At 46.6% G+C, this 26,409-nt stretch overlaps 1 protein-coding gene across 3 annotated transcripts in view; it reads left to right on the plus strand.

Moving 5' to 3' along the window:
• The window catches only part of CNTN5 (contactin 5), a 689,184-nt gene that overhangs the window by 616,923 nt on the left and 45,852 nt on the right, over positions 1-26,409 (plus strand). For all 3 annotated transcript variants that reach the window (XM_081860152.1, XM_081860151.1, XM_081860153.1), the window contains 2 exons: positions 370-545; positions 15,391-15,511. In XM_081860152.1, the coding sequence (XP_081716278.1) occupies positions 370-545; positions 15,391-15,511 (297 nt within the window). The remainder of the gene's footprint in view (positions 1-369; positions 546-15,390; positions 15,512-26,409) is intronic.

The raw sequence follows: 26,409 nt of genomic DNA on the forward strand, positions 1-26,409 counted from the left end.
AACCTGACGCATCTGTAACCTGAAGTGTCTGTGATCCGAGGTACCACTGTACACACAGACACAAACACACACAAAATACATAATAAAAACAAAGACAACACAAGGACAAAGATTATGCTAATGGCCCATCTAGTCCAGCATTCTGTTCTCACAGTGGCCAACTAGATACCTTTGGAAAGACTGCAAACAGAACCTGAGCACAGCTGCACTCTGCCCTCCTGCAGTTTCCAGAAACTGGTTTTCAGAAGCATGCTGGAACCCACTGCCACTCAGTATAGATAATACCGATCTGCTGGTCCAACAATATAAGGCAGCTTTCTATATTCCTAGCCTAGCACACCATGCCACACATCCCTTTTGTCTCTTCAGAGCCTACCAAGATAGACCTGTCTCCCAAAAGGACCGAGCTGACAGTGGGAGAGAGCATTGTCCTCAGCTGCAAAGCCATTCATGACCCCACCTTAGATGTCATGTTCCACTGGATTCTGAATGGGCAGCCTATCGATTTTGAGAAAGAAGGAGGACACTTTGAAAGCATCCGGGCGGTGAGTATGCTTCAAGAATCCATTTCTTTTCGAAGTGGGGGGAGAATCGAATGGGGAAATGGTTTGCTGGAGAGAGGTCTTTTCATCACAGAAATATTTCAGACATGACCGGAAGAAATGTAATTACAGTCAAGGGCTTTAACAAGAAAGAAAGAAAAAGAAATGTTAGCTCACCGAATTAAGTATCTCATTTGTGTTAATTGAAGCATAGGAATATTTACTTTAGTCGAGAAGGAAATAGCCGTGAATCTTTACAGTGTAGCTATTGGTGAGACATTCATGAGTCTAGTGAGAGAGGAAAAAAAACATCCTTTTTTTCAAAAGTAAATTGTAGCCTCTTCTGCATGGTGCATTAAAAACAGTATTATACCGCTTTAATAGCCGAGGCTTCCCTCAAAAAACTGCTGGGAACTGTAGTTTGATAAGTCTAGCCTTCTTCCCATGGAACCCTGGGAGTTGTAGCTCTGTGGGGAGAATCTCAGCATCCTTTACAAACTACAGATTCCAGGGTTCTTTAGGGTAACCCAAGAGTGTTTAAAGTGGTATAATAGTGCTTTAAATGTGTGGTGCAGATGAAGCCCACACTTATAGCAAACATTTGTTCCTGGTATGTTTAAACTAGTTCAACGAGAAGTGCTAACAGAAAGCTGGTTATGTTGTCTTAGTTATTACAGACAAAATACAATTGATGGAGTACATTCAGTTTCATTTATTTTGTAATTTTCTACGCCATTGCAAAGGTTATGTTATCCAATGTTTAATATGCAAGCTAAATACTGTGCATTTTTTTAGCCATTAAAATAATTTAAATTAATCAAATTAATCAGAGTGATTAATTAAGCTGGTTGTAAACTGAACATTGTTTAATCAGTGGACAGCCTTAGTAAATGTCCTTTTTCGCTTAGGTAAATGAAGTCAGCAAACATCCAGCAAACTAGGCATCATTCTGGAAGGACCTGTTATCTTGACAGTACCACTTTTAGATCTTTGAAAGGACTCCCGAACAAGGGAATTTCTGGCACAGTGTGCAATTGGGTTGTTTGTAATGAAGATCGGTTTTATGTTAAATGTGTTCCTTGTTGTGGAAAAAATTACAATATGGATTATATATTTGGGGGAGGAATTCTTTTTCTAAGTTTCAGCCCATTTCTAGTCACCTACAATCGGTCCAATATAACAACTAGCGATCCTAGATTGGAACCTGTTTCAAAAGAGGCCCATGTATTTTGTCATTGGAATGAGGAGCTTCAATAAGAAGGTTGGGCATGCTTCAGGGCACTCTCTCAGGGTTATTTGCAATGCTTTTTTTCTGTGTGCAAGTGGAACAAACTTCGGCTTGTGCAATGGGACTTCACCTTCCTCTCCTCCTCACTGGAGTCTTCTGTGGGCCTTCAAAATCTTCTCCAGAGCATTGGATGCCCCTCCCTAGCAGCTTCTCGGGTAACAAGTAATAATAATAATAACCATTAAAGTTAAAGCTTTAGTTAAAGCTATGGTTTTCCCAGTAGTGATGTATGGAAGTGAGAGCTAGACCATAAAGAAGGCTAATCGCCGAAGAAGTGATGCTTTTGAATTATGGTGCTGGAGGAGACTCTTGAGAGTCCCATGGACTGCAAGAAGATCAAATCTATCCATTCTGAAGGAAATCAGCCCTGAGTGCTCACTGGAAGGACAGATCCTGAAGCTGATACTCCAATACTTTGGCCATCTCATGAGTAGAGAAGACTCCCTGGAAAAGACCCTGATGTTGGGAAAGATGGAGGGCACAAGGAGAAGGGGACGACAGAGGATGAGATGGTTGGACAGTGATCTCGAAGCTACCAACATGAGTTTGACCAAACTGTGGGAGGCAGTGGAAGACAGGAGTGCCTGGCGTGCTCTGGTCCATGGGGTCACGAAGTGTCGGACACGACTAAACGACTAAACAACAACAAAGCATTCGTGCGCACTCCCCTACCCCTCCAACCTGCCCTCAAGTCCGGCAAGACCCGGCTGAGAGAGAGGGGGGTGCGCAGAAGCTTTTTCAGAACACACACAAAAAACAGAAACAGTAGTTGCTGCCACCACTTCCCTATCTCAGAACAGCCCCGCAAAGTGACCTAAGGAAGGAGATTACTCTTCAGCGTTACCGGGCTGCCCCACCCTGCGTCACTTTACCGTGGCACAGACAGAAATCCAACAGGTTCTGGTAGGCAACTAAGTGGTCAGGTGCTGGTTTAGCTTCCCCAGCAGAAAGGCACAAAAGACAGAAACAGGAAAAAGTCCTTTTTCCAGAATCTATTAAAAAACAAGATTATTCAAAGGTGAAAGTTGGCACATCTCTTAAAAATCCCAAACAAAAAAATAAAAACATTGTTTAATATCACTTGCTACAAAACATACTTACAACAAGAACGACAGTGTGAAACAGAACAGTTCAAAAACACCCTCGGCTTGAAAAGTATTTGTGATGATCAGATGACGTTTGTAGGTTTGCAAGAAGTTCTGTGAGGAGTATTGTTGGAAATATTGTAAAAATGGAAAAGGGGGGATGATAAGTTAAGAGAGGTAAAGATAATATAAAATTAAGTAATGCATAAAAAGAGGTTAAGACGGAAGATCATCGGAGGTGCTGATGGAAGTCCAAGAAAAAAGTGTATTTGTAATAATTTGTGTGGTACGTTTTGTAATTTGTATGTTAAAATTAATAAAAATGTATTTTAAAAAAACAAAACACCTGCGGCTAACTCCGCATTCCCCAGCATCAGGGCAAGCCCTCTCTGCCTGACAATGGTCTCACATGGCAAAGTAGGCGAGGCGAGGCGGGCTGCGAATTGCAAGGAGACTGCAGGGGGAGGAAAGTCCAGTACACTCAAGTAATGGGGGAGTCCATCCTCTGAACGGCCTTAATGGTGCCCTGGACTCCCAGAAATCTCCCAGAGTCCTTTGCAACAGGCAGGTGTCCATGACAGATGTGCAGGGACACTTCGGCTGACAAACACTGTTGCGTAAAGGATGCCCTGAACGTGTGTGAAAACCAGTACCGTACCATTTTTGCTTCTTCTTTTTTTACTAGTTTTAACTTTCCAGTTACTTTCTTTTTTTAAAAAAAGGGGGAAACTATTCAACTTTAAAATGTCAGGAAGACTAAATGAAGTTCAGTAGCAACAAGGTCCATATGCATAAAATCTCTTGTCAGAAAATGCTGCACTAATTAAGTAGTTTTCATGGGATGTGGCAATGCTCGCTAAAACGTTCCTTTTCAAACCACAATGCTTTAATTGGAGAATTCCTGCTAAATAAATGCTGTGAGTCATCCTGATGGTGCCTGACGGCTTTGCCAGTGATATGGAAAGCGAAAAAGGACCATTATTTTCAAGACAACTTATACTATGACCTCCTGTACTATGATGTACTATGTGTGTCAGGGAACTGCCATCGGAGAGACAGGTGGTGGACAGGCTCCAGGAGAATAGGAGAGAATCTGCAGCAGAAGAGGGAACCAGCAGGGGGAGTGCAGGAGTCACAGCGGAGGGGAGGCTCTGGGATGCTTCCAGTGAGAGTAGTGGAGAGGTAACGGGACCCCCGTTGGGAACTCCCACCCTTCGCCGGAAACTGTCACGCAGAGAGTCACGAAGGCGCATGTCCGTCAAACAGCTTTTATGTTGGCGTAAATTCCGTAGACGCCCACTGTCAGATTCTACCAGCGACTGACGGAGTCATGCTTTGGGGGCTCCGTTAGTGCATCGGTTTGGATGACCAGCCAAACCCCAGAGGGATCAAGCTTTTACGCACAAGCAGCTCATTATCCCATCACAGCAATCTGACAGTCTTTGAAAGCAGCTTCTGCAAGCAGAAGGCATCATGAGCGAACCAGCCAGAACCGGAGGAGCAGGAGCTGGAGCTGGAGCAGGTCCAAGCCTGGAACAAAGGTACAGGGCGTTGGAGGTCCAGCTGGCGCTGCAAACGGCGAGGCTCGAGGAGAGGAGGGCTCAAGATGCAGATAAGGGGAAGACCACCCCACTTGCCAGACGGGTGCCTGGACTGGTGCAGAAATTTGGGGGGGATCCCCGGAACTATCAAGCCTTTGCAGGTTACCACGATTGATGGGAGGGAGCTGTTGGGAGGAGAAGTGAGCCAACAGACTGTACCAATGATAATGAGGGTGGCACGACACACCGAACTGATAGCGTTTAACGTAGCCACCTTGGGAGGAGCTCCTATTATCTTGGGTATGAGCTGGCTGGCGCTACACGATCCGCTAGTAGGCTGGCATCAGAGAGTGGTTTCCTTTGGATCAGCACATTGCCTAGAACACTGCAAGGAGGGAGAGGCTCAGGCAGGCGCCAGGGCCACTCTAGCAGGGATGGAAGTGATGGACAAGGGGAGGGTGCCACCACAATACGCTGACTTGATTGACGTATTCAGCGAAAAAGAAGCAGATAAACTGCCCCCGCACAGACCCTTTGATTGTCAAATTACCTTACTCCCAGGAGCACAATTGCCAGTGGGCAAGCTGTATGCAATGTCAGACAGGGAGATGCAGGAGTTAAGGGAGTTCATTGACAAGAATCTCAAGCGAGGTTTCATCAGAGAGTCACGAGCGGTGGGGGGCAGCCCAGTGTTCTTTGTGGACAAAAAAAACACGGGCAAGCCCAGGCTTGTATGTGATTTCAGGGCCCTAAATGCAGTGTCAGAACCAGTGACTTTCCCTATGCCTAGAATTGATGACATTCTAACACGGGTGAGAAAAGGGAAAATTTTTACCAAGCTGGACCTTAGGGGGGCATATAACTTGATACGTGTGAGAAAGGGGAATGAGTGGAAGACCACTATGTTCACCCCCTTGGGGGCCTTTGAGTACCTCGTTATGCCTTTCGGATTACAAGCGGGCTCCGCCTGCTTTCAATCATTCATGAATCACGTCCTGGGGCCACTGCTCTACAAGAACTGCGTAGCGTTCTTAGATGACGTCCTGGTGTACTCAGACAATGAGGAGCAGCATGTGCGAGATGTAAGAGAGGTACTGAGCAAGCTGCGAGAAAACCGGCTGTGGGTGAAACTGGAGAAGTGTCAGTTTCATACCAAGGAGGTGGAATTCCTGGGGTACCGGTTGTCTGACAAGGGATTGGCCATGGATCCCAGCAAGGTTCAAGCGGTACTGGAATGGAAAACACCAAAGACCAAGAAGGACGTGCAAAGGTTCCTGGGCTTCGGAAACTTCTATAGGAAGTTCATCAAAAACTTTGCCCATTTAACAGCGCCCATCACGGATTGTCTTAGTAGCAAAAAGAAATTTGTTTGGACGGGAGAAGCGCAGAGGGCGTTCGAACGCTTAAAGCAGGCGTTTGCGTCGGAAGAGCAACTTTTGCACGTGGATCTACAACAACCAATGAGAGTGGAGACTGACGCGTCAGACCGAGCGGTGGGGGCCGTTCTTCTCCAGCCGGGAAAAGATACGTCTGAATGGAGACCGTGTGCATTCTTCTCGCGGAAGTTGAACAAATCCGAGAGGAACTACACAGTGTACGACCGAGAACTGCTCGCCATTCATGAAGCATTCCGGAAATGGCGGCACTTGCTGATTGGGGCGCAGCACAAGGTTCAAGTCCGAACTGACCACAAAAATCTGGAATACTGGAGAACAGCCCGAGTGCTGAACCAGAGACAAGTGAGATGGGCCCAGGAGTTCTCCAAATTCCACTTTGAGATTCGTTACGTGCCCGGCTCCGAGAACGTGAGGGCGGACGCTCTTTCCAGGAAACCTGAGTACTTAGAGGGGGAGGGAGCGCCTGAGGCAAGGCATGTAATCCCTGAAGACTGCTGGGTGTGTGGGGCGGCATTGGTGGGGCAGAGGGAACTGATAGAGGGTACGGAGAACGATGAATACGCCCAAGAGAAACTCAGAGAGCTCCGGAGGACAGAGGAGAACACAGGGGGGTTCGAAGAAAAGAACGGGGCGTTGTATTACAAAGGGGCACTGTACATACCCGACGGGGAACTGAGGGGCAGAGTACTCAAGCAGTTGCATGACAGCCCCACAGCGGGACATTTTGGACAGCACAAAACCATGTGGTTGGTTACCAGGGAGTTTTGGTGGCCCAAGGTGAGGGAGGACGTACGGGAATATGTCAGGGGTTGCGACAGGTGCCAGCGAGCGAAAGGAGAGAGGGTGGCGCCAGCGGGGCTATTACAACCCTTACCCACGCCCGAAAGGCCATGGGAGGCAGTATCCATAGATTTTATGACGGACCTGCCAAAATCCAAAGGCAAAACAGCTGTCATGGTGGTGGTAGATCAATTAACCAAGATGTGTCATTTTATAGCTTGTTCACATGCAGTCACAGCGGAGGAAACCGCCAAGTTGTTTGTAGAACATATTTTTAAGTTGCATGGCGCCCCCTTGAGGGTTTTGAGCGACAGAGGGAAACAATTTACTTCCAGGTTCTGGAGGAAACTTATGAGCTTACTGCACGTAGAACTCAATTTCTCAACTGCCCGGCACCCAGAAACCAATGGGCAAGCGGAAAGGGCAAATGGGGTTTTACAACAATACCTGAGGTGTTATGTAAAAGACAGAGAAAATGATTGGGTGGATAAGTTACCTCTAGCAGAATTTGCCTACAACAACGTGGAGAACGTGTCCACAGGGATGAGTCCCTTCCTGGCAAATTATGGGTGTCACCCCCGGGCATTCCCAGGAGAGGGAGGGGAGAGGTGGAGCGTGCCGGCGGCGGAATATTTTTTTGAAGAGATGGAGGCGATCCACCGTCAGCTTCAACTTAACTTAGAGAAAGCCAAGGAAGAATATAAGAAGCAAGCAGACAGAAATAGGAGGGAAGGTGAAACTATAAGGGTGGGGGACCAGGTGTGGTAGTCCACCCAAGGGCTACCGTTCAAGGGCGGGAGTAAGAAATTGAGGCCCAAAAGATTGGGACCCTTTGAGGTCATACAGCAGGTCAACCCAGTGGCATTCAAACTCAGGCTGCCCAGTCACATGAAATTACACCCAGTATTTCACAGGTCATTACTGTCGCCGTACCGAGAGGGACGTGAGTGGGGGGAGCGTGAGAGAGAGGCCACCCAAACGCCCGTGATAGAAGAGAGAGAGTGCAACATGAACGTGGCAGGAATCATTGATTCCAGGTGGAAGGGGAATCAGGTGGAATATCTGGTAGAATGGGAGGGGGAAGCAGAGTCGGAAAACACTTGGGTACCAGCAGAGGTAGTCAATGACGAGGTTTTAATAGAAACATTTCATCAGCGTTTCCCAAGAAAACCGCAACCCGTGGCTCGATTTAGAAGGGAACACTTTGGGACCACCGATGAGGAAGGAGAGTTTGAAGGGTTCCCAGAGTCAGGGGTGGGTGAAGAAGCCGACTCCGACGAAGAAGAGGAAGACGGGGAGAGAGACGGTACGCCGTGGCTAGAAGTGTTAGAATCCTCGGACGACGAGGAGAGTTCCTTCAGGGGCTTTCCGCCCTCACCGCCAGTGGGAGAGGAGGCGGGAGGGGGTGAAGGGGGCCCTGGGGGGAAGGTGGATGTCAGGGAACTGCCATCGGAGAGACAGGTGGTGGACAGGCTCCAGGAGAATAGGAGAGAATCTGTAGCAGAAGAGGGAACCAGCAGGGGGAGTGCAGGAGTCACAGCGGAGGGGAGGCTCTGGGATGCTTCCAGTGAGAGTAGTGGAGAGGTAACGGGACCCCCGTTGGGAACTCCCACCCTTCGCCGGAAACTGTCACGCAGAGAGTCACGAAGGCGCATGTCCGTCAAACAGCTTTTATGTTGGCGTAAATTCCGTAGACGCCCACTGTCAGATTCTACCAGCGACTGACGGAGTCATGCTTTGGGGGCTCCGTTAGTGCATCGGTTTGGATGACCAGCCAAACCCCAGAGGGATCAAGCTTTTACGCACAAGCAGCTCCTTATCCCATCACAATGTGGTACAGCAATAAAACTGCTACCACATTTGCAAAGCTAAGCAGGGTCTGGTGTAGTTTCAAATTGGATGGGGGACTGCATGTTCAGATTCCTGCATTGCAGGAGTTTGGACTACATGACTAGGTTATACCACCTTCCATTGTCACTTATGGTTTCACTGATGACCATGCTCTTCTATGGCAGTTGCTTACCTGTGCTGGCTAGGGTTGATGGGAGTTGCAGGCCAATGACAATAAGAGGTCCACAACTTCCCCACCAATGAGCATGGACACAATCCATCTGTAAAGGCTTTTCCATTCATTTGCCCCTGCATGCAGACTTCCAACCTGATTCCCACCCAGCCCAGATCCTGTCCAGATCCAGATCCTCTAGCCCAATGGTTGCCATTAATTTGATTGGAATTAATTTTATAATGAAATGATTTTAGAATGTTTTATTGTTTTACTGTTGTTAGCCACTCTGAGCCCGGCTTCGGCTGGGGAGGGCGGGATATAAATAAAATTATTTATTTATTTATTTATTTATTTATTTATTTTATTTATTTATTTATACTCCACCCTCCCTGGCCAAGACCGGGCTCAGGGCGGCTAACATCAGGTATAAAAACAATTGATTAAAATACAACTTAAAAACAAGATTAAAATACAACAGTAAAATGCAGCCTCATTTCAGTGGAAGCCCAGATCAAAAACTGTTTGGGGGGAGAAAACATCAAATCTTCATCAAGGACAACTATCCAGACTGGTCCTACGTGGGCCAGAAAAGCCAGGGAAGTCCCCAAATAGGGGTTCCATCACAGAAGGAAAAGGAAAGAGGGGGAGGGGATCAGGCTGGTTCCATGTGGTTTTGACCTCCAAAATGACCAAAATAGTCCAGGGAAGGGGTTTCCTGGCCACTATGGTAAAGTAGGAAGAGCCCCAATACAGCATTGGCCCAGCTAGCAAAGCCAACGGTCAGAAATTAAAGGAGTTGTAGTCCAAAACATCTGCATAGCACCATGTTGGCTGCCCTAACGAATAAACCAAATCTTAAAATATAGCCCCATTGACTCTCCTGTATATATCAGGCTGTAGCTGGTTAAAACAATAACAAAAATGTATTTATATGCCACTCATCTTACTGGGTTGCTCTAGCCACTCTAGGTGGTTTACAAAAAAATTGAAACATCAGACCCAGTAAAGCATCAAACATCAAAACTTCCCTAAACAGGGCTGCCTTCATATGTCTTCTAAAAGTCAGATAGTTCTTTATCTCCCTGACATCTGATGGGAGGGAGTTCCACAAGGCGGGTGCCACTACTGAGAAGGCCCTCTACCTGGTTCCCTGTAGCTTCACTTCTCACAGGGAGGGAACTGCCAGAAGACTCTCGGAGCTGGATCTCAGTGTTCAGGCTGAACGATGGGGGTGGAGATGCTCCTTCAGGTATACAGAGAAAGAAGGCAGTCTGAACAATATGCTAAATCATATGATTACTGTGTATAGAGTAGGGTTATCAGACATCCCTGGTTCCCGGGGACAGTCCCCAGATTTGCAAAATTGTCCCCAGGAAACGTGACAGCAGCAGCCTCAGCAGCCCGGAGCCAGCCTGTTAGCACAGTTGGCTCTGGCTGGCTTCAGGAGCTGCTTGCTGCCATGGCGCCCACCATTTTGCCTGCGCCATGGCAGCGAGCAGCTCCTGAAGCCAGCCACAGCCAACTGCACTACCAGGCTGGCCCCTCCTGTGCAACGGCCACCTGCCCGTGACTCCTGATCTGTCAGAACAAAGGAGGAAGGGGGAAAGAGATCAGGGAAGGCTCGGGAGTCATGGGCAGGTGGCACGCCATTGCCCAGTTTTTTTAAAAAAAACAGCTCTGCATATTTATGTTGCACAGGGTGCGAAAGAAGGGCTTTGCACCTTTATACAATATGCATGTGTGCCTGGGCCCAGGGTCTTTTGTCTCAGCATCCCTGCTACTGACTCCGTTGCTACTCTGTAGCACCCTGCTTGTGGTTAACGCTTAGCTGGAATGAAATATTCAACGCAGCAATAGAGAAATTAAAATAATAATTTATTTGTCAGACAAATAAATGAGAGGCACAGTGGTATATGGTTACCAAGCTCTGGCCTGCCCTCCTGCCATTATGGCCAGCACTTATATTTCCTTAACCCAGCCCCCTTGCTCCTCCTTGGGCTGCCTCTGTCCAATCAGCCTGGTTGAAATTCCTATTGGCTGTTTGCTAGAACCAAGCATAAAAGATACACCCATTTCCTATTGCCTTTTATGGGAAACAAAAAAGCTATATTTCCTTCTATTTATAATTGGCAAACAAGTAGCCATTAACCTCTACAAGGCACCATAATTACCAGATCACCTTTGCCCCCTTAATTCTAAAATAGAGCAGATGGCTAAAACAGATGGTGGCTAATTTTATTTTAAACAGGTGTCAGAGATCTTGTGTACGCATCATCAATGAAAGATCTCCTTCTTTGGAGGTTCCTTTAAACAAAGGCCCGACAACCATATGTCAGGAGTGCTCTGATGGTGTTTCCTGTCTGGCAGGGGGCTGGGCTGATGGCCCCTGTGGTCTCTTACAACTATATGAAATAAGAATCCAACATTTCTTACTTTCTAAATCCTTTGCATAATTACATTTAAGCCAATATATTTAATACATAACATATATAGTTTTTTATAAGCAAAGACGTTTTCAAAGTAAGAAAAAACTTTAAAACACTTTCTTCAGAGAGAAGCCCCCCTTTCCCTATTTCCATTAGCTCTTGCCCTTTTAACCTTAGGAAAATGTGGCTCAAGTCTCTAACGGGAGGCACAATAATTCTTACTATTTACCAACTTAATTGCAGCTTGATTGTATTCTGTAATTTGTATGGTCAATGTGACCTTTTGTTCCCAGCCTTTTTATGACTGCAATAAACCAGAAGGCCCCTGCCCAAGCGATTGCCAACTGCCTGCTGGTTTTCTGCCTCGAAAGAAACATTTGTGGATTTAAGCTAATTTTTAAGATACAACCTTGATCAAAATATAAGCCTTGATTAAAAATGCAGGCTATGATCAGATGCCTCAACTCAGCTTCAAAAAAAAAAAAAAGGTCCCCAGATTCATTGAAAAAAATCTGGTAACCATAGTATAGAGCATGTCATCAATTCATGGCAAAGCCAGACCCATGAACACTCCTGGATGGGTGTCTTTGGGACATGGAAGAACAGTTGTACTTCCTCTTCTTTACTGTTGGCTTCTCTTTCAAGATCTGTGAATAAGAGCAGAATCAAGGGCTGAGGTATTTTTGTTTTGTTTTGCTGAGATATTTCAGAATGCCGGGAGCTGCATTCTTCCAAGTCAGACCATCTAGCTTGGTAATATCTTCACTGAATATCCAGGGTTTCAGGTGGAAGTCTCTCTCAGCCCTGGGCTCCTTTGGAAGGAAGGTTGGAAGATATGTTTAATAAATAAATCCTGGGTTGAACTTGGGGTGCATGCAAAGTTTATGACCTACGGCCTTGCCGCTCAGAAGGAGGATCGGTCAGAAACATACACATTCAGTGGACACTCCAGCTGAAGCCCTTGTTTGTCTTCTGATTTCTAAACATTTCAAGCAAACAACAGCATGCATAATTTTCGTTCCACAGAGTGGATCATACAGTTTGCAACCTGCCAAGCAGAGCGGACCCACCAGCAAAGTTGTAGGGCCAGGAATCAGACCCTAGTGGTGAATGGTTGGCACCTGTGGCTATGTTCTCTGCCTAAGAACCATCCTTCCAGATGCATTTTGTTGGAATAAGTGCAAAGGGTTCTGTTATATTACTCTTATCTTCCCCCACCTGAAAAACTATTATTCACCCCCTTTCCATCAGTCTCCCATTTAGGTATGTAGGATGAATACCCATTTGCCTTCCAAAGGAGAACATTAGGATTCGTTCACTGTGAACCTCCTCTCAGAGTGCCAGCTACAATTTTTTAAAGGCACCAAGGCAATAAAAGCAGACAGTCACTGTATATATATGATACTTTTATTTGCTTTAACAACAAGGCACGCATTAAATGTAAATTATTCTCAGAGGGAAAGGGAAATGTGGACTGGTTTTGGTCTTACCCTTTAACTATCTGTGGTTTTATATCGAAAACATTAATCTTCTTGAATACCCTATATTTCATGGCTAATCAGCGATGTCGTGCTAGACAAGTTGCAGACTTTGCATCCCCAAGCTGGCACCTTGCTAAAGTGAAATATAGTGATTCATCACATCTTCAGAGTTGCAATGAACTAACTGGGTTGAGAAATTCTGAAAGTCTGCAATGGAAGCATGGGAATTGCTGTTCTGTATTTTTCTCGTGCACAATTGCCTTAGACAAGTGCCAACAGTTCTGTCAGGCTTGATATACCCAAGGAAGAGTTATGTTATTAGTGGAGTATCACCTGTGCGTGAGAGAGTGTTTGTGTGTTTCAACACTTATTGAGAGTTTGAATTTGCCAATTGTCTGTAAATACTAGATCTAAAAGGCGCAATTGAATTCAAAACACTGGTATGAAAAAGTGATTGCATCATCCTATTTTTCCAGCTGGTAGGAGCTTCCACGGATGGGCTATTTATCGTTAAACGGTGTGTTGGGTATGAGAAAGAATACTGCAGATATATAGCGTCTTTGCATTATCTGCTTGTTTGCAAATATACAAGCAGAGTACTTTAGAAGCAAGCAAGCCCCTAAAATAGGCAGTGCAACTCCTAATCTTGCGACAGATTCATAAAAAAGCAATAGATCCCCTAGGTTTGATCCACCCCAGTTAAAATGCCAACTTCTCTGTTTAGCCCCCTCTGACAAACTGCTTCTCCTTCTGCCACATAGATGTCACCAGTCTTGAACAACTTCCTGCATATAGGTTGTCGATTTAGAAAAATCTAACTAGCCATCCCCTCCCATTGAGGAACTAATTACCCCAGTCCATTATTAAACAATCTGTTCAAACAAAAGAGGGCAAACCATGACATGGGAACTGGATGATCAGGGTTGGAGCCAGCATCAGTTCATGTGATCACAGTGACCAGGGACTCAGCCAGATTGGTAAAGAAAAAGCATTTTATGTGTGTTGTATACAGAACGCGGGTGGCGCTGTGGGTTAAACCACAGAGCCTAGGACTTGCCGATCAGAAGGACGGCGGTTCAAGGCCCGCAACAAAGTGAGCTCCCATTGCTTAGTCCCTGCTCCTGCCAACTTAGCAGTTCGAAAGCACGTCAAAGTGCAAGTAGATAAATAGGTACCGCTCCGGCGGGAAGGTAAACGGCATATCCGTGTGCTGCTCTGGTTCGCCAGAAGCGGCTTAGTCATGCTGGCCACATGACCCGGAAGCTGCACGTCGGCTCCCTTGGCCAATAAAGCGAGATGAGCGCTGCAACCCCAGAGTTGGCCACGAATGGACCTGGGTCACTTTACCTTTACAAATAAATCAGCCTAATAAATTTATGGAGAAATGGGTGTCTTTCTGATACGTTAGAATAACAAGTGCAAAGATAATGTAAAGCAATCCCCCCCCCCCGCGTGCGTGTGCCCGCACACCAGAATTATTGTGATTAATTTTTTTTGTAAATTTTGTTATCAAGAAAGAATGCAAAAATAAAAATAAATGTGAGATAGGAGGAAGTGATAGAATTTGGTTTAAATGAAGGGTGCATTTTATCAAGGACCCTCCAAAAAGAGGCAAACCATTATTCTAAATATGGGTGTGAAGATCCTGCAACTCTAGTGTAATATGATTCATGACAATATCAGCAACATTTTAAGAAGTGTATGCTCAAACTGCAGAATATCCAGAAAAGGTTTAGCAGGGTGGTGAACAACCTAGACACCAAGTCCTATGAAGAACGGTTGAAAGAGCTGCCATGTTTAGCCTGGGGAAGAGAAGTTTCAGGTCATTATGCTGTTTTTAAATCATTTTCCATAACCAGGTTTCTAGGGATTCCAGACAGTGAATCAGAGAGTTGCAAACTAATAAAGAGAGAGAGATAAAGTACATTTAAAACACACAAAAAACCTCTTTGCAATGGATGGTAATGATAAACTGTAAGTACGGTGTACATTAAGATGTAATTCAGTAAGAAAGTCCCCAGCATCAAGCTCATAATTTTCCCTATTAAATGCTGAAAGGGACAGTGTGTTATTGTGAGTCAATACAGCACAGTGTTTCTAAGAGCTCCGGTTGCAATTTAAGAAGCTTATCATCTGCCATTTTTTAAAGAAGCAGATAATGACATAGTTATCCTGTCTTGGCTCCAAACAGCACTCTTTTATGGGGCATCAAAAGATGTCGAACTCAGCAGCTTGGCTTACAAGAACAGAAAAATGCTACTGCATTCTCAGTTCACAGCATTAAAACTGGCTTTTCTCATAGCGCCACTCAAATATACATAATAATAAATAATCATAATCACGGGCTGATGGATGAATAGAGCTCCTGTCTAAATATAGCAGTCAGTTCCCTCCCTGTTATCTCGTTCCAACTCTCTGAGCCTCTATGCTCATATATAGATGGGGAAGAATTCAGTTCAGTTCACAGCTGAAGGCAAATCTGCCTAGTCTGAATTTTCCAAAACAATATGAGAACTGAAGCAAAGCCTTCCTTTGGAATTCACACTTCTCCGAATTTTGTGATGTGTTTCACCAGCCAAGTGACTGGTCCAGGGTGAACCAAGAGGTTTGTGTTTGAGTTGAGATTTGAACCCTAGTTTTTCTAGGTCCTGCTCCAAAACTTTAGACCACTAGGTGTCTGTAACGTGTGTTGGAGGGCAGGGTCACTGCCATCAGTGTGTTAAGTTGGAGATTGGAATAAGGACTTCCAGAATTCCCAGTCAAAGCTGTTCCCCCATTTTACAAAGAAAGATTTGTGATGTTTTTTAAGCTGGTGCTATTGTATTGCTTTTTCCTTTCTTTCCAGCAAGCGTCCTCTGCAGATTTAATGATCAGGAACATTCTTCTGATGCATGCTGGGAGATATGGCTGCAGGGTACAGACCACAGCAGACAGTATATCAGATGAGGCAGAACTTCTTGTGAGGGGTGAGTATACTAATAGCAGCATTTGAGGACACGATAAACATAAATGATCCTGCAAAGGCATTTCAAGGCATTCTTGCCTTGTGCTTGGCTCGTTCCTTCTCTTTTGTATGTATCATTTACGTGACATTTTCCCTTTCACAATTTTTGACTCTGCAAACAAGAAGCACGTGGTCAGAGTTTGCAAAGGCTGGTGACGAACAAAATAAAAACTGACAGAGGTGATAACTCGGTGATCACACAGGAAACTCAAATGTCTGGTAGACGTAGAGATCAATTATATTGATAATCTCACCTTTTCTTTTGGAGAGGGCTTCTGAAATACATTGCTCATCCTTCGGAATGATTTTTGGTTACAAAAAGTAGAATCTAGCTATAAACATGCACATTAAAGACTCAAAAGGAAGAAATTCCATTGGCCACTTTCAATCTTCCCAGGGTAAAACCACATGCCAAACCACACTGGAAACATTAGATTACATTTATGTGCCACATTTATCTTCTAAGGAACTCAAGATCAGGGATCAGCAAACTTTTTCAGCAGGGGCCGGTCCACTCTCCCTCAGACCTTCTGGGGGGCCGGACTATATTTTGAAGGGAAAAAATTATGCAAGAGCACCACAAGCCTCAGTGGCTGCTTACCTGTGTCTTGCAAGTGGCAGGGGCTGGCGGTGGCAGCAGCGGCACAATGAGTGGTGGAAAGGACTCCCGAGAGGGGCTGCTTAAAATGGCAGCCTCTCGAGTGCAGATGCTACTGGCACCAACAAAGCCCAGCCCCCTTCCTCCTCTAGGCAGGGCAGGTAGAAGCCAGGAGGAGGGAGGGAGGAGGCTCAGCTGCCGTGAGAAGGAGAGTAAGAGAGAGGGAAAGAAAGTGTGCACTGGCAGTCCATGCAGTGATTCCCAGACCATGCGCGGGCCGGATCCAGAAGGCAATTGGGCCTGATCCAGCCCACAGGCCTTAGTTTGACTATCCATGCTCAAGGTGGTGTACACGGTTCTCCTCATCCCCATTTCATCCTTACAACTCTGTGAGGTAGGTTAGGCTGAGAGATGAGACAGAACACTTGGCCACACTGAAGTAGGCTGCCAATGGAGGTTAGCTGAGCCAGGAATGGTCTGGCAGAGGGACAGCTCCACCTCATTCATAGTGATGAATTGGGGACAGGGTATGTTTCTCTACCTATCATTTCTGGATTTTGACCTTAATGCGCTTGGATAAAACTTGCAAGGTTTTTTGATCCAACATCCTGACACTTTTCCACCACCAATTAATGAAATATCAGCTCTAGTCCCACTCTTTCAATACTTTAAAATTCTGGGTCACATAGGGTTTTCAGGTCTCCAGCTTGTCAAAGACTCATGGAGCAATGAACCGTAGTGTTTTGGCTCCGGACATGCGACATCACCATGCTTGAAATATTTTTGACACGCTGGCAGGGGAAAATATCAGGGATTAGCAGTAGAAAGATGAAACTGGAAATGTGAAGGCCAAGGAAAAATAATTGTGAAATTAAGGTGGGAAGAGATATTGCAGGGGTCACATTAGAGGGGGTTCTTTTTAATCTCTAAATTTCCACTGAAAAAATGTTTTGGATCTTCTGCAATATTTTTGTTTTCAGAATATACAGGGTATACAGAAGTAGGTATACAGCTGAATCAATGGAATTCAGCACAACAGATTATATGGGTAGACATAACTGACACATGACAAAGTGGCTAGTAAATTTCAGACTGGCATTGGAAAGAATAGTGGAGTCAGATAAAAAGATTGTTTTTTCTTTACTGATGTTGCGAGTTGTCAGGGAACTGCCATCGGAGAGACAGGTGGTGGACAGGCTCCAGGAGAATAGGAGGCAATCTGCAGCAGAAGAGGGAACCAGCAGGGGGAGTGCAGGAGTCACAGCGGAGGGGAGGCTCTGGGATGCTTCCAGTGAGAGTAGTGGAGAGGTAACGGGACCCCTGTTGGGAACGCCCACCCTTCGCCGGAAACTGTCACGCAGAGAGTCACGAAAGCGCATGTCTGTCAAACAGCTTTTATGTTGGCGTAGATTCCGTAGACGCCCACTGTCAGATTCTACCAGCGACTGACGGAGTCATGCTTTGGGGGCTCCGTTAGTGCATCAGTTTGGATGACCAGCCAAACCCCAGAGGGATCAAGCTTTTACGCACAAGCAGCTCATTATCCCATCACAGCAATCTGACAGTCTTTGAAAGCAGCTTGTGCAAGCAGAAGGCATCATGAGCGAACCAGCCGGAACCGGGGGAGCAGGAGCCGGGGCAGATCCAAGCCTGGAACAAAGGTACAGGGCGTTGGAGGTCCAGCTAGCACTGCAAACGGCGAGGCTCGAGGAGAGGAGGGCTCAAGATGCAGATAAGGGGAAGACCACCCCACTTGCCAGACGGGTGCCTGGACTGGTGCAGAAATTTGGGGGGGATCCCCGGAACTATCAAGCCTTTAGGACAGAGATGCAATATGCTCTCAATCTGCTGTTTGATGACTTCCCCGACGAGAACTCTAGAGTGGCGTACGTGATTGGCCATCTAGAGGGAGGGCCGAGGGACTGGGTTCGGCCCCTGATGGCAGCCAATAATGAAATCTTAAAGGACACAATGAAGTTTTTCCGCGCCATGGACTTGATGTTTTCCAGCGAGATCGAGCAGGGAGTGGTGCGCAGGCAGTTAATGGCGTGTAAACAGGGGAGCCGATCTGTACGTGAGTACTGGACTGAGTTCACCATGCTGATTCATAGACTTGGGTGGGACCTTGCTAGTGAACCTATTCAAATGCTGTTTGAAGAAGGTCTCTCTCCGGCAGTGAAAGATGAACTTTCCCGGGCGCCTAGGGCGGAGTCTATGGATCAGCTGACTAAATCAGCGCTGTCCATTGGGGCACGCCAGGAAGCTAGAGCTATGGAAAAGCGGGAAGGAAAGGGGGAACGTTGGAAGGACTTCCACATTCCAGAGATTCCGGAGCAGCCTTTCCCGCCAGCAGAGCCGATGGAACTTGGAACAGCGCGCGCGCGCGCAGTTTCAAACACCAGTGAAGGGCGGAAGAAGGAGGGAAAGAGCGGCAAGAGATGCTATCTCTGCCAACAGCCAGGTCACTTTGCCAGAGTCTGTCCGCAAAGGAAGGAATGGCAAGGGATGGCGGGAACTGTTGGGGGGAAGGAGGAAGAAGAAATCACGGAGCAAGTAAAAGCCAACGCCTGGTTGCCGACATCAGGGCACAGCAGCCAGGCCAGGGAGTAATGAATGTGCCCACGCCGGAACCTCCAAGACCAGCGCTTGTGATAGAGGTGTTGCTGGAACTGGCAAACGGACACCCACTGAAGATAAAGGCGCTATTGGATTCAGGTAGCTCATGTAATTTCATGAGCAAAGAGTTTGCAGCTGCACACCAGATACAGACTATCCCATTGAGTAAGCCTTTGCAGGTTACCACGATTGATGGGAGGGAGCTGTTGGGAGGAGAAGTGAGCCAACAGACTGTACCAATGATAATGAGGGTGGCACGACACACCGAACTGATAGCGTTTAACGTAGCCACCTTGGGAGGAGCTCCTATTATCTTGGGTATGAGCTGGCTGGCGCTACACGATCCGCTAGTAGGCTGGCATCAGAGAGTGGTTTCCTTTGGATCAGCACATTGCCTAGAACACTGCAAGGAGGGAGAGGCTCAGGCAGGCGCCAGGGCCACTCTAGCAGGGATGGAAATGATGGACAAGGGGAGGGTGCCACGACAATACGCTGACTTGATTGACGTATTCAGCGAAAAAGAAGCAGATAAGCTGCCCCCGCACAGACCCTTTGATTGTCAAATTACCTTACTCCCAGGAGCACAATTGCCAGTGGGCAAGCTGTATGCAATGTCAGACAGTGAGATGCAGGAGTTAAGGGAGTTCATTGACAAGAATCTCAAGCGAGGTTTCATCAGAGAGTCACGAGCGGTGGGGGGCAGCCCAGTGTTCTTTGTGGACAAAAAAAACACGGGCAAGCCCAGGCTTGTATGTGATTTCAGGGCCCTAAATGCAGTGTCAGAACCAGTGACTTTCCCTATGCCTAGAATTGATGACATTCTAACACGGGTGAGAAAAGGGAAAATTTTTACCAAGCTGGACCTTAGGGGGGCATATAACTTGATACGTGTGAGAAAGGGGGATGAGTGGAAGACCACTATGTTCACCCCCTTGGGGGGCCTGTGAGTACTTGGTTATGCCTTTCGGATTACAAGCGGGCTCCGCCTGTTTTCAATCATTCATGAATCACGTCCTGGGGCCACTGCTCTACAAGAACTGCGTAGCGTTCTTAGATGACGTCCTGGTGTACTCAGACAACGAGGAGCAGCATGTGCGAGATGTAAGAGAGGTACTGAGCAAGCTGAGAGAAAACCGGCTGTGGGTGAAACTGGAGAAGTGTCAGTTTCATACCAAGGAGGTGGAATTCCTGGGGTACCGGTTGTCTGACAAGGGATTGGCCATGGATCCCAGCAAGGTTCAAGCGGTACTGGAATGGAAAACACCAAAGACCAAGAAGGACGTGCAAAGGTTCCTGGGCTTCGGAAACTTCTATAGGAAGTTCATCAAAAACTTTGCCCATTTAACAGCGCCCATCACGGATTGTCTTAGTAGCAAAAAGAAATTTGTTTGGACGGGAGAAGCGCAGAGGGCGTTCGAACGCTTAAAGCAGGCGTTTGCGTCGGAAGAGCAACTTTTGCACGTGGATCTACAACAACCAATGAGAGTGGAGACTGACGCGTCAGACCGAGCGGTGGGGGCCGTTCTTCTCCAGCCGGGAAAAGATACGTCTGAATGGAGACCGTGTGCATTCTTCTCGCGGAAGTTGAACAAATCCGAGAGGAACTACACAGTGTACGACCGAGAACTGCTCGCCATTCATGAAGCATTCCGGAAATGGCGGCACTTACTGATTGGGGCGCAGCACAAGGTTCAAGTCCGAACTGACCACAAAAATCTGGAATACTGGAGAACAGCCCGAGTGCTGAACCAGAGACAAGTGAGATGGGCCCAGGAGTTCTCCAAATTCCACTTTGAGATTCGTTACGTACCCGGCTCTGAGAACGTGAGGGCGGACGCTCTTTCCAGGAAACCTGAGTACTTAGAGGGGGAGGGAGCGCCTGAGGCAAGGCATGTAATCCCTGAAGACCGCTGGGTGTGTGGGGCGGCATTGGTGGGGCAGAGGGAACTGATAGAGGGTACGGAGAACGATGAATACGCCCAAGAGAAACTCAGAGAGCTCCGGAGGACAGAGGAGAACACAGGGGGGTTCGAAGAAAAGAACGGGGCGTTGTATTACAAAGGGGCACTGTACATACCCGACGGGGAACTGAGGGGCAGAGTACTCAAGCAGTTGCATGACAGCCCCACAGCGGGACATTTTGGACAGCACAAGACCATGTGGTTGGTTACCAGGGAGTTTTGGTGGCCCAAGGTGAGGGAGGACGTACGGGAATATGTCAGGGGTTGCGACAGGTGCCAGCGAGCGAAAGGAGAGAGGGTGGCGCCAGCGGGGCTATTACAACCCTTACCCACGCCCGAAAGGCCATGGGAGGCAGTATCCATAGATTTTATGACGGACCTTCCAAAATCCAAAGGCAAAACAGCTGTCATGGTGGTGGTAGATCAATTAACCAAGATGTGTCATTTTATAGCCTGTTCACATGCAGTCACAGCGGAGGAAACCGCCAAGTTGTTTGTAGAACATATTTTTAAGTTGCATGGCGCCCCCTTGAGGGTTTTGAGCGACAGAGGGAAACAATTTACTTCCAGGTTCTGGAGGAAACTTATGAGCTTACTGCACGTAGAACTCAATTTCTCAACTGCCCGGCACCCAGAAACCAATGGGCAAGCGGAAAGGGCAAATGGGGTTTTACAACAATACCTGAGGTGTTATGTAAAAGACAGAGAAAATGATTGGGTGGATAAGTTACCTCTAGCAGAATTTGCCTACAACAACGCGGAGAACGTGTCCACAGGGATGAGTCCCTTCCTGGCAAATTATGGGTGTCACCCCCGGGCATTCCCAGGAGAGGGAGGGGAGAGGTGGAGCGTGCCGGCGGCGGAATATTTTTTTGAAGAGATGGAGGCGATCCACCGTCAGCTTCAACTTAACTTAGAGAAAGCCAAGGAAGAATATAAGAAGCAAGCAGACAGAAATAGGAGGGAGGGTGAAACTATAAGGGTGGGGGACCGGGTGTGGTTGTCCACCCAAGGGCTACCGTTCAAGGGCGGGAGCAAGAAATTGAGGCCCAAAAGATTGGGACCCTTTGAGGTCACACAGCAGGTCAACCCAGTGGCATTCAAACTCAGGCTGCCCAGTCACATGAAATTACACCCAGTATTTCACAGGTCATTACTGTCGCCGTACCGAGAGGGACGTGAGTGGGGGGAGCGTGAGAGAGAGGCCACCCAAACGCCCGTGATAGAAGAGAGAGAGCGCGACATGAACGTGGCAGGAATCATTGATTCCAGGTGGAAGGGGAATCAGGTGGAATATCTGGTAGAATGGGAGGGGGAAGCAGAGTCGGAAAACACTTGGGTACCAGCAGAGGTAGTCAATGACGAGGTTTTAATAGAAACATTTCATCAGCATTTCCCAAGAAAACCGCAACCCGTGGCTCGATTTAGAAGGGAACACTTTGGGACCACCGATGAGGAAGGGGAGTTTGAAGGGTTCCCAGAGTCAGGGGTGGGTGAAGAAGCCGACTCCGACGAAGAAGAGGAAGACGGGGAGAGAGACGGTACGCCGTGGCTGGAAGTGTTAGAATCCTCGGACGACGAGGAGAGTTCCTTCAGGGGCTTTCCGCCCTCACCGCCAGTGGGAGAGGAGGCGGGAGGGGGTGAAGGGGGCCCTGGGGGGGAGGTGGATGTCAGGGAACTGCCATCGGAGAGACAGGTGGTGGACAGGCTCCAGGAGAATAGGAGAGAATCTGCAGCAGAAGAGGGAACCAGCAGGGGGAGTGCAGGAGTCACAGCGGAGGGGAGGCTCTGGGATGCTTCCAGTGAGAGTAGTGGAGAGGTAACGGGACCCCCGTTGGGAACGCCCACCCTTCGCCGGAAACTGTCACGCAGAGAGTCACGAAAGCGCATGTCTGTCAAACAGCTTTTATGTTGGCGTAGATTCCGTAGACGCCCACTGTCAGATTCTACCAGCGACTGACGGAGTCATGCTTTGGGGGCTCCGTTAGTGCATCGGTTTGGATGACCAGCCAAACCCCAGAGGGATCAAGCTTTTACGCACAAGCAGCTCATTATCCCATCACACGAGTGATGACAGCAAACTTGAGTCAAGAACAAAGGAAGTGGATTCTAAAGCAGTTTATCTACTTTTTGGGCCACCCTGTATAATGTTTCAAAGGAATACTGCTGCAAAACTCTGAGACCCAAGATGTTGTTGTTGTTGTTGTTGTTGATGATGATGATAAGTTACCTGCCCTTTACTCTGAGATCCTAAGATTCAAAAGTCATCATCTGATGGCCCTGAGGTTTAAACTTGGCACCCAGTGAATGGTCTCCAAAGTCTGGCAAGATCTAATCTATCACCACACTTCCAAAACTATGAAAGCCCTGTGTTGTTTTCTCTCTCTAATCTTTCGTAACAGAAGTGAGCTTGCTATTTGTTTATCTTCGAGTACTGAATGTGAATGTAGGAAATATTGGGAGTATTAGAACTGTTACATTCATATGCTCTATTAACGCTCTATTTGAAGTCAAAATTATGACAGACTGTGCTACATAAATCCATTTCGTATATCTTGGGCTTATTATGTTCTGCTTTTCTGGAGGTGGAAGCAAAGGAACTATTATGATATCAGCTTCACAAGTGTTAAATTGCCTCTGTCAAAGTCTGCGGCAGACAGTATCACCTATCAAACTGGGTTTGTTAAGGAATAGCAGTTTCTTCGCCTTACCAACATTTCTTTATTTTATATTTGCACTCCTACCGCATGGCCTTAAAAGCCCTCAGATCTGCTTGAACATAAAAAAAGTAAAGCACCAATTTTGTAAAAATCAAATCTATTAAATCTGCACTACCTCAACTGTGCAATCAGCTCCATGGATACCCTGGGAAACATCAGCTGTTGTAGCATAAATGAAGTTAAGGGAGTGAAGATTTTGGCAGCAGTGGATTGGAGACCACTAGGAACCTTGTGCACAGGCAGAATATATATATATATACACACACACATATACACACACCCCTATATATATGCCCTCAAAATAACAAGCAAGCAATATCACTAGGGAGGGTAAACCTGTCAATTTCAATTTATTTTTACACTGCTGTGTTCTTCTTAATAAGAAATGGTCTACTATATTCTGAAACACTGGCAGTTTTTAGACCATTTTTTAAGGGTAGCCTAAAAAATCTTCTTCTACTTGACCTTATGTGACATATGAGGAATTATTTCCTCTTTTTTGTATTTATGTAAAAAAATCCCATTTTAATCCTGATTCGCCAAATTTTAATAAAACCTTAACAATGAAAAAGAATGAAAAATGAACACTGGCAGCCAAAGCTCTATCATACAGCAACCTTTCAGTCGTCCTGCTTTTCTGCTAGACCATTTCGTAACAAACATACAAAACTGCTTCACAGCATGTGAAAGACTGAGCTGCGTTTCCCAAACTCGTTTTCCGTTTCGGCATCACCGCTTCTTATGTTTACCCTTCTTTGAATCCTAGTGCAAATTGATTTTTGTGGGGGATTTTTCTTCTTCTTCTTCAGGAACAGGGGTGCAAAAATAATGACTCCAAGCACACCACGCTATTCACATAGACTTGAGATGTTTATGGCAGTGAGAGAAGATACTTGCCTCAAGCACAAGGAGGCAATCGAGTGTCGCTCCCTGTCACCGATGGATTAGTCCAATTCTTGGTTCTGATCCCAAAGCAAATTTTCCATTCCTAATGGCACTCACGCCTGCCAGCTTTATTTATTTGAGCCTCTCAGCTGCTTCCTGTGTGTTTCAGTAGGCATGAATGTAGAGTGAGATGTAAAAACACACACACACATATACAACTTGGCTTTTTTTTAAAAAAAGAATATAACTGGCAGTGCTTATCAGTGTTTCTCATTTTAATTCCAATGTAATATATAGGTGGAATATATGAAACTGCCCTATCCTGGCCAGACCATTGGCTATTTTTCTTTCTTTCTTATAAATAATTTTTTATTAATTTTCAATTACATATATCCAATTTAAGCCACATTCTAACATTACCAAATTACAATTACAATTCAAAATAAACCAACTGATAAGCCAATTATACTTTTTAGATGGCTTCCCATGTGTTAGATTTCAAGGTAAGATAAATTCATTTAATTTTGCTTCTGGAATCTTATTTAATCCAATTACATTTCAGTCTTAACCTTGATCCATCCCTGACAGCAGCCTTCCAGGGCTTCTGGTTGAGGGGTGTCCTATTTTGAGACAGCAGAGATCAGCGGGAGGGGGAGCAACAATGCTCCTCTGGCTTTCCACTTTGGAGGTCGCTTCCCCCCATATTTTTGCAAGTTGGCACCTTTCTCCCTCCCTTGGGCAGACACCTCCCCTCTAGCTGGGCACCGCCCTCTTTCCCTTGCTTGCCTCCCAGCTTTTGGTGACATCTCCAAGCATGTCTGATCCGGAGCAGCTGCGAAGAAGCATGCGGGCAGGCTGGCTGGCCAGTAGGAGAGGCAGCTTGATTGTGTACTATGATATTCTAAAAGATTGTTGAATATGACTTTAGAAATCGTTCCATTTCTAAGTTATGTTTTATTCTGACGTTTTGCATTGGATCAGATTGTTGTAAGGTGTGTGTTCTCTGTTGTATATCTTGTTGCTGCCAACCGCCTTGTGGTATAGTAATATAGAAAGGTGGCATACAAATTAAAAGTGAAATGAAAATGAGAAAATGGTAGGAGAGGCAAGCGGGAGGAGGCAGGTAGAAGCTTTTTGTGCAGGGGGCGAGAAGAAGAAGAAGAAGAAGAAGAAGAAGAAGAAGAAGAAGAAGAGGAGGAGGAGGAGTTTGGATTTGATATCCTGCCTTTCACTCCCCTTAAGGAGTTTCAAAGTGGCTAACAATCTCCTTTCCCTTCCTCCCCCACAACAAACACTCTGTGAGGTGAGTGAGGCTGAGAGACTTCAGAGAAGAGTGACTAACCCAAGGTCACCAAGCAGCTGCATGTGGAGGAGTGGGGAAGCGAACCCGGTTCACCAGATTGCAAGTCTAGTGCTGTTAACCACTACACCACACTGGCAAGAGGGCAAGGCCTAAGGAGAGGCCTGTGCCCAGTTGTAAATGACAGATAATAATAATAATAATAATAATAATAATAATAATAATAATAATTTATTTATACCCCGCCCATCTGGCTGGGCCTCCCCAGCCACTCTGGGCGGCTTCCATAAAAACCAAAAATACAGTAAAATATCACACGTTACAAACTTCCCTGAACAGGGCTGCCTTAAGATGTCTTCTGAATGTCAGGTAGTTGTTTATCGCTTTGACATCTGCTGGAAGGGCGTTCCACAGGGCGGGGGCCACTACTGAGAAGGCCCTCTGCCTGGTTCCCTGTAGCTTTGCTTCTCGCAATGAGGGAACCGCCAGAAGGCCCTCGGCACTGGACCTCAGCGTCCGGGCAGAATGATGGAGGTGGAGACACTCCTTTCAGGTATACTGGACCGAGGCCGTTTAGGGCTTTAAAGGTTAGCACCAACACTTTGAATTGTGCTCGGAAACATACTGGGAGCCAATGTAGGTCTTTCAAGACCGGTGTTATATGGTCTCGGCGGCCGCTCCCAGTCACCAGTCTAGCTGGTGCACTCTGCAGAAGGGCAGGGAGTTTGGGAGAAGTGCAGGTGGGGGCAGCCCCCCCCCCAATATTTTCTTCCCCATCCC

This window comes from Podarcis erhardii (assembly GCF_964252035.2).
Source record: "Podarcis erhardii genome assembly, chromosome: 4".
NCBI lineage: Eukaryota > Metazoa > Chordata > Lepidosauria > Squamata > Lacertidae > Podarcis > Podarcis erhardii.